This window comes from Stenella coeruleoalba, assembly GCF_951394435.1.
Source record: "Stenella coeruleoalba genome assembly, chromosome: 10".
Lineage (NCBI taxonomy): Eukaryota > Metazoa > Chordata > Mammalia > Artiodactyla > Delphinidae > Stenella > Stenella coeruleoalba.
The window spans coordinates 67,086,784-67,095,234 of NC_137156.1; the positions used below are offsets into that span (position 1 = coordinate 67,086,784).

General features: G+C 56.2%; 1 protein-coding gene across 3 annotated transcripts in view; it reads left to right on the forward strand.

Moving 5' to 3' along the window:
* SEMA3F (semaphorin 3F) overlaps nucleotides 1-6,802 on the forward strand; it is a 30,027-nt gene extending 23,225 nt beyond the window's left edge. For 2 of the 3 annotated variants that reach the window (XM_079935181.1, XM_079935182.1), the window contains 12 exons: nucleotides 139-258; nucleotides 474-613; nucleotides 733-847; nucleotides 1,007-1,076; nucleotides 1,241-1,385; nucleotides 2,233-2,455; nucleotides 3,096-3,184; nucleotides 3,317-3,358; nucleotides 3,542-3,699; nucleotides 3,890-3,957; nucleotides 4,240-4,373; nucleotides 5,252-6,802. In XM_079935181.1, the coding sequence (XP_079791307.1) occupies nucleotides 139-258; nucleotides 474-613; nucleotides 733-847; nucleotides 1,007-1,076; nucleotides 1,241-1,385; nucleotides 2,233-2,455; nucleotides 3,096-3,184; nucleotides 3,317-3,358; nucleotides 3,542-3,699; nucleotides 3,890-3,957; nucleotides 4,240-4,373; nucleotides 5,252-5,662 (1,715 nt within the window). In that variant the 3' untranslated portion in view covers nucleotides 5,663-6,802. Of the gene's footprint in view, nucleotides 1-138; nucleotides 259-473; nucleotides 614-732; nucleotides 1,077-1,240; nucleotides 1,386-2,232; nucleotides 2,456-3,095; nucleotides 3,185-3,316; nucleotides 3,359-3,541; nucleotides 3,700-3,889; nucleotides 3,958-4,239; nucleotides 4,374-5,251 lie in introns of all 3 variants that reach the window. The other variant, XM_079935180.1, reaches the window with a different exon arrangement.
* Nucleotides 6,803-8,451: the final 1,649 nt, after the last annotated feature.

Genomic DNA, 8,451 nt, shown 5'->3' on the forward strand with positions numbered 1-8,451 from the left:
CATTCACCAACGCCCCACTGATACAATCGCCCTGGAGAACCTGAGGGGGAGATGGGACCCTGCCCTGGAGGTCATGTGTGCTGTGCACCGGCCTTAGCCAAGGGCGTCCCCATGACTGACCCACTGGCCCACCCACAGACGAGGAGCTCTATGCAGGTGTGTACATCGACTTCATGGGCACCGACGCGGCCATCTTCCGCACGCTTGGAAAGCAGACGGCCATGCGCACGGATCAGTACAACTCCCGGTGGCTCAATGGTGAGCAGAGCCCACAACACCTCCAGTGGGCAGCATGTCTGGGGTGCGGCACAGAGATCATAAAGAAACACTCGTGGGAGAATTTTTGGCCCTTGACTGGCTGGAGCAGGGGTAGTTTCTTATCCCGGGAAGACTCGGGGGTCTTCTTGTACCTGGCCCGGGAAAGAGGCTTTGTCCAAGGAGGGTGCGGTTCACTGACGCCTGCACACCTGCAGACCCTTCGTTCATCCACGCTGAGCTCATCCCTGACAGCGCCGAGCGCAACGACGACAAGCTCTACTTCTTCTTCCGTGAGCGGTCTGCGGAGGCACCACAGAGCCCCGCCGTGTATGCCCGCATCGGGCGGATCTGCCTGGTATGAGGCCCCTTGCTGCCCCCTCCCCAGGCCCAGTCCTGGTTCCATCAGCCCTGCTCTGGCAGGGTCTTTGAGGTGAGTGAGCTGATCTGACCCAGACCCTGCCCCCTGCCCCCCAGAACGATGACGGCGGCCACTGCTGCCTGGTCAACAAGTGGAGCACATTCCTGAAGGCAAGGCTGGTCTGCTCTGTGCCAGGCGAGGATGGCATCGAGACCCACTTTGACGAGCTCCGTGAGCACCCGGCAGGCGGGCGGGGGCCTATGGCTACTGCAGGGGATGGCGGCCGGATGGGTGGTCAGGGGAAGCCTGGTGCCCCCCACCCAGGAGTGGGCAGGGCCTTGGGGCTCGTGGCCAAGGTACCCTCCCAGCTCCCTCTCCTTCTGTCCCCAGAGGATGTGTTTGTCCAGCAGACCCAGGATGTGAGGAACCCAGTCATTTACGCTGTCTTTACCTCCTCGGGGTGAGACTGGGGCTGGGGCCGGCAGTGGCAGGGTGTGGCTGAGTAGGGGGCTGTGATTTGTGGAGGACCCCATCCTGGTGGGGAGCTGTGGGTGAGGGCAGGCTGGGGAGGACCCTGGGCCAAGGGTCTGCCCCACCCGCAGCAGCAGCCTGCCTTGCCCGCAGCTCTGTGTTCCGAGGCTCTGCCGTGTGTGTCTACTCCATGGCTGACATTCGCATGGTCTTCAATGGGCCCTTTGCCCACAAGGAGGGCCCCAACTACCAATGGATGCCCTTCTCAGGGAAGATGCCCTACCCACGGCCCGGCACGGTGAGGACCCCACTCACTCCACCTTTCCCTTTCCTCTCTTTCCACGAGAACTGTGCTGGGTCAGGCCCTTTGCAGACATGGGCCGCAACATCGTGGCACTCACAGCCAAGTTGACGGGGGCGGGGGTGGAGGTGGACCATACACACATATAAACTCACCATTCATCCTCAATAAAGCTGAAGTTAAAACAAAACACACCGTAAGGAAGACTCCACCGTTTACACACAGTGTCGGGCTGTGAAAGAATCCAGCTAGGATCCTGAAACAAAGATGGTGGCTGGGTGTGGCAGGCTGCTCCCTCTGGGAGGCTGTTTGGAAGCTGAAAGTTGTAGGGAAGTCTTCAAGGCAGGCTGGAGGTGGGGGTGAGCAGGAGCCCCTGCAGTAGTGGGAGGCGATTCACCTGATCTTGGTGTGACATGGACCACTGCGGGAGTCTAAGCAGGAGAGCTTCGTGATCTGATCACATGCCTAGGGTGTGCCTGCGGTCCTGCTGAGCAGGGGTGGAGCTGGGGAAGTGGTGCACTGGAAGAACAGTCAGAGGAAGGAGACGAGCGGGTGGGGATGAGGACCTAGAAAGGCCATTGTCAGCTCTGCCAAACGCTGCCACAAAGTCATGGCACATGAAGCTGGGGAGATGGCCATGGGATTTGACCATGTGAGACCTTGGGACCTCAGCTGGTGCAGGACCTGCAGAGAGGTTGGGTATTGGGCAAAAGCCCAGATGGGTGTTCTGAGAAGCGGAGCAGGTGGAGCTGGTGGGGACAGACAGAGCGGAGACCTCTTCTGAAGCTAATGGGTCCAGGGTGCCCTGGGCAGCCTAGGCCTGACACTCATCACCTGCCTGCAGTGCCCTGGTGGAACCTTCACGCCATCCATGAAGTCCACCAAGGACTATCCTGATGAAGTGATCAACTTCATGCGCACCCACCCACTCATGTACCAGGCTGTTTACCCTCTGCAGCGGCGGCCCCTGGTGGTCCGCACAGGCTCTCCTTACCGTCTCACCACTGTTGCCGTGGACCAGGTGGATGCAGCCGACGGGCGCTATGAGGTGCTTTTCCTGGGCACAGGTACCCACTGCTGCTCCCGGCCCCTCCCACACTGGGCCCACTGGGTGGAGGGTACTGATCCATAGGGCTGGGCCCTGCCCTGCTAAGGGGTTACTACAGGGTTGTCAATGTCAGCTCTGCCACCTTCATCCTTTGGAGGCTTCTCTCTATTACCAGGATAACTGAGAATGGGGATGGCGAAACCCCATTTTCATCCCTATCCCTGGTGGCCGGGAGAGCAGGGACACTGGGTGCCTGGGGACCCATGTTTGGGCGGAAAGAGGGAGGACAGAGCCAGACACCTCCAGGATACCTGGGTCCAAATACTGACACACATGCTCTCGTGTGCACATGCAAACTGCACCCACCACTGTTCCAGTAGCCCTCAACATAAGGGAACACTTCCTGCAGCCTGTTCGCAGCTTCCCAAAATGAGGGTCTGGGGTCAGAGGAGCAGACTCTAGCTGTGACTCCCCCTTATCCAGGGCCAGTCTCCTTAGACCTCTTCCCCTCATCTGGGGGCAACTCTTCAACCTTGGCACAGAGCTCTCCCACTCCACTGCCCTTGGGGGGTTTGGGCCCTGGTGGGGGAAGGGGCTGAGGCTGGTGCCCCTTTCCCAGCGTCCTCAGCCCCACTGAGGCCCTGCCCGGCCCGTTCCAGACCGCGGGACAGTGCAGAAGGTCATTGTGCTGCCTAAGGATGACCAGGAGATGGAGGAGCTCATGCTAGAGGAGGTGGAGGTCTTCAAGGTGGGTGTGACACCACCCAGTCCTGTCCTCCTCACCATGGCTCTCCTCAGTACCACCTCCTGACCTCAGACCTCCAGGTCAGGACAGGAAGGGGGTCCCCAGGGTCATAAGCTAATCCCTCTCTTCTCCTAGGACCCAGCATCTGTTAAGACCATGACCATCTCTTCCAAGAGGGTGAGTTCTGGCAAGGTGGGCTGAGGGTAGGGATGGAGGCTGCTTCACTTTGGGGTCAAGCCCTTGGCAAAGAGATGGGGACACTGAGGCACAGAACAAGAAGGGGAGGAGCCTGGCCCAACTGGCTCCTAAGGAAGGTTGGCTATGGGGAGGGAACTGACAAGCTCCTACCCCTGCCCACAGCAACAACTGTACGTGGCCTCAGCCGTGGGCGTCACGCACCTGAGCCTGCACCGCTGCCAGGCATATGGGGCCGCCTGTGCCGACTGCTGCCTTGCCCGGGACCCCTACTGTGCCTGGGATGGCCAAGCCTGTTCCCGCTACACAGCGTCCTCTAAGAGGTGTGAACCCCGAGACCCTTGGAATTTTGGCCACCAGACCCAGGGCTCTGTCCTGGAGGTCTAGAGGTGGATGTGATATTACCCTGGGGGACTTTATGGGTGAGACATCCTACCCTGGAGTTTTGGGGCTATAGAGACTTGGGGGGCAAGTTTTCTTGGGAATACTCCTTCAGGAGCTATCTTCCTCCAGGCGGAGCCGCCGGCAGGACGTCCGGCACGGGAACCCCATCAGGCAGTGCCGTGGGTTCAATTCCAATGGTGAGTGCTCTATGTCTCACCACTGGGTGCTCCTCGGTGTGGAGCTGTGCAGCCTACAGAGCTGCTCATGGGGCCCCCACTGGAAGGATTCTCACATGGTCCGTGGGGGTGAGGGGGTGAGGGGTTTTGGAGAAGGGATGTCCTCGGCCACCCCCTCAAGGAGTGGATGCCTGATGGCACAGCCCTGCTTGTATGGGTGGGTATCCCTGTATATGCCCCTCGCCAGCCTGCAGTCTGCCAAGAGGTAGTGCTGCTTTCACGTGGCACCCTCTTGTTCTACAGCCAATAAGAATGCCGTGGAGTCCGTGCAGTATGGCGTGGCAGGGAGCGCAGCCTTCCTTGAGTGCCAGCCCCGCTCGCCCCAGGCTACCGTTAAGTGGCTGTTCCAGCGAGATCCGAGTGACCGGCGCCGAGAGGTGATTTCCTGTGCCCCACAGTCCTCACCATGGTTGGGAGAGTCCCTTGTACAGTCGAAATTCTACGTGGGTGAAATGTGGTATAGGAGCCAAACTGGGGCAGCCCTCATTCTAAGAAAGTCCTTCCAAGCTCCCTTCCCTATGTGGAGATCATTTGGGTGAATCCAGTTTTATGGAAACTCTGTGGGGTGTCCATATTACGTGGAAACTACTTGTAGGCGTGCCTTTTTTTTTTTTTTTTTTTTGCGGTACGCGGGCCTCTCACTGTTGTGGCCTCTCCAGTTGTGGAGCACAGGCTCTGGACGTGCAGGCTCAGCGGCCATGGCTCACGGGCCCAGCCGCTCCGCAGCATGTGGGATCTTCCCGGACCGGGGCACGAACCCATGTCCCCTGCATCAGCAGGCGGACTCTCAACCACTGCGCCACCAGGGAAGCCCCCAGGCATGGCTTTTTATATGAGAATTCCATATGTGTACTTTATTGGCAGTATACCTCATTCTATGGAAATGTCACGTGGATGAGTTCCAGCATATGGAAATTCTGTGGGGTAGCCTTCCTATTGTGGAAATACCTTCTAGGCAATCCCTTCTACATGGAAATTCTCTGAGGGTGCCCCAACATCTGTTTATTCTCATTAAATAGAAATTGTGTGTGTGCTCCAGAATTCTCTCATTGTACAGAATCCCCTTATGGTCATTCCTCCTGAAATGGAAGTGTTTATTATTCAGATGTTATATGGAAACTTGTTTTTCTTGGTATATGGAAATTCCACACGGGTGCCCCTGCATGGGGTGGCCCCAGAGGTGGTCTGATCGGGGAGCTGGCCGGGGCAACAGGGTAGTCCTGCAGCCCCTGAGCCCCAGCCCCTGCCCCCACAGATGCGTGCAGACGACCGCTTCCTGCGCACGGAACAGGGCTTGCTGCTTCGCGCCCTGCAGCTTGGTGATCGCGGCCTCTACTCCTGTACAGCCACCGAGAACAACTTCAAGCATGTCATCACACGAGTGCAGCTGCATGTACTGGGCCAGGACGCCGTCCATGCTGCCCTCTTCCCACCCCCAGCTGTGAGCGTCCCACCGCCCCCAGGCGCCGGGCCCCCCACACCCCCTTACCAGGAGCTGGCGCAGCTCCTGGCCCAGCCAGAAGTGGGCCTCATCCACCAGTACTGCCAGGGTTACTGGCGCCATGTGCCCCCCAGTCCCAGGGAGGCCCCAGGGGCACCCAGGCCTCCTGAACCCCAGGACCAGAAAAAACCCCGGAACCGCCGCCACCACCCGCCAGACACATGAGGCCTGCTGTCCGAGCCCTGCGATGGGCCGGCCTAGTCCTCGTCCCTTTTAATATAAAAGATAAATATATATATATATAAAATATCTATATTCTATATACACCCTGCCCCTGCAAAGACAGTATTTATTGGTGGGTTGTAAATAGCCTGCCTCAGCGGCAGCATCATCCAAAACTTAGACCCATGCTGGTCAGAGACGGCAGAAAACGGAGCCCACCTAACCAGGCCCGGCCAGTTGGCCGAGCCAGGCCAGGACCACACAGTCCCCAGGCTCAGCTGGGAGTCTACCTGCTCGACAGCCACCGCCAGGATCTACAGGACACAGGGAAGGAGCAAGCTCTACCTGGATGGGGCACGGACTGTACACCTTCGCCCATGTTTGCTGGTGGCATACATGTGGATGCGAGGACTGCTTGGAGACCGGGGGTGGGAGTGAGGGCTCAGATGCGCTCAGAGAAGGGAAGAAGGGGCTGGCACAGGATGCCGGCCCCTGCCTGGGAGAGGGGCACTCAGTCAAGGCCAGCCCTTTCCTGGGTATTTATTCTCTATTTATTGGGGACAGGAGAAGAGGAGCCCTGCCTGGGTGGGGCAGCCCCTCCAGCCCCTCCTTCCCTCCCTGCCTGGCCACTCTACCTCCTCTTTGCTTTCTGCATGCCGCTGTGATGCAGGGGCTGGGAGAAAAGCAGAGGGGCCAGGCTCAGGCAGCGCTGAGGGGAGAGGGGGTCATGGTGGAGGCCTGGGGCCTGCAGGGGCTCCCCAGGGCTCCCTTCTGCCCACCACTTCAGATGATGGGTGTAAATAGCTCTGGGGGGCAGTTGGGTAGGTGGATGGGGGCTCCTGGCAGCCCTCGGCTGTCCAGGCCACACCTGCCCTTGGGTTCCATCTTGCTAATAAACACTGGCTCTGGGACTGGACTTTGGCTTTCTCCTTGGCAAAGGAGGGAGGACGGGGGTTCAGCCCACACCCAGATTCTGTCCCTCCTGCCCCACGCCCCCACCAATGTGGCTTGACCACCAGTTCCCGCACGGTCTCTTTTGCAAGCCCAGCGTCCATTCATTTACTCAGTTGTTTGATCATTCGTTCACGTTGCTTTCTCACCTGGCTTTGTGTCTTGCCAGGAACTCAGGACTCAGAATTGGCAAGACAAATCCACAGCCCTTACAGTTCAGCTGCCCCTGCCCTGGGAATCAACAAAATTCCCATTCTTCTGCATCCTTCCAGCCAGATCTCAGCAGAGGGTCCAGCGCAAGCAAATGTCCAGAGGCGGGGAAGACCAGGATATGTGGGGAGCTGCTGGAGAGGAGGAAGTGAGGCTGGGGGCCCCAGGCCAAATTTAACGAGTCAAGCTCTGGCAGGGGAAGCCAATAACTATGGAGGCACACGGATCCAGCAGGGCTTAGGGCCATACCTGGCAGGCAAGGGGAGCCAGGTGGCGACGGGGAGGCAGTGGAATGGTCCCACTTTAAGTAGACCCAATATGTAGAAAGGTTCTTGTTGGTTTAGCAAACCTGGGCTCCTGCACCACCCCAACCCCCTGGGCAGTATGTAGGGGCTGCAGAGACTCCCAGGGCCCACTTACAGCATGGTGGTGGGGTAGAGGACGAATGGGGCCTAAAGGTTGAAAGTGGCACGAATGAATGATCTGTTGCTCCTGGACAGATCTCCCCTCACCCAACAGGGTAGATGTTGAAGCCACCAGCTTACAGAGCCAGTATCCACTTCCCACACGTTTAGGGACAGCCTTTGTGTGTGTGTGTGTGTGTGTGTGTGTGTGTGTGTGTGTGAATTTTTTTATTGAAGTATAGTTGATTTACAATGTGTTCATTTCTGCTGAAGAGCAAAGTAATTCAGTTATACAAATATATACATTCTTTTTTTTAATATTCGTTTCCATTATGGTTTATCACAGAATATTGAATATATTTCCCTGTGCTATACAGTAGGACCTTGTTGTTTATCCATTCTGTATATAATAGTTTGCATCTGCTAACCCCAACCTCTCACTCCATCCCTTTCCCGCTCCACTCCCTCTTGGCAACCACAAGTCTGTTCTGTGTCTGTGAGTCTGTTTCTGTTTCATGAAAGTTCATTTGTGTTGTATTTTAGATTCCACATATAAGTGGAATATGTCTCTTTCTGACTTAGTATTATAATCTCTAGTTCCATCCATGTTGCTGCAAATGGCATCATTTTGTTCCTTTTTATGGCTGAGTAGTATTCCAGTGTATACATGTACCCCATCTTTATCCATTCATCTGTTGATGGACATTTAGGTTATTTCCATGTCTTGGCTATTGTGAATAGTGCTGCTATGAACATAGGGGCGCATGTATCTTTTTGAATTATAGTTTTGTCCGGATATACGCCCAGGAATGGGATTGCTGGATCATATGGCAACTCTATTTTCAGTTTCTTGAGGAACCTCCATACTGTTTTCCATAGTGGCTGCACCAACTTACATTCCCCCCAACAGTGTAGGAGGGTTCCCTTTTCTCCACACCCTCTCCAGCATTTGTTATTTGAGGACTTCTTAGTGATGGCCATTCGACCAATGTGAGGTGGTACCTCATTGCAGTTTTGATTTTCATTTCTCTAATAATTAGCAACGTTAAGCATCTTTTCATGTGCCTGTTGGCCATCGGTATGTCTTATCTGAAGAAATGTCTATTTAGTTCCTCTGCCCATTTTTCAACTGGATTACTGTTTTTTTTGTTGTTGTTGTTGAACTGCGTGAGCTGTTTGTATATTTTGGAAGTTAAGCCCTTGCTGGTCTCATCGTTTGCAAATATC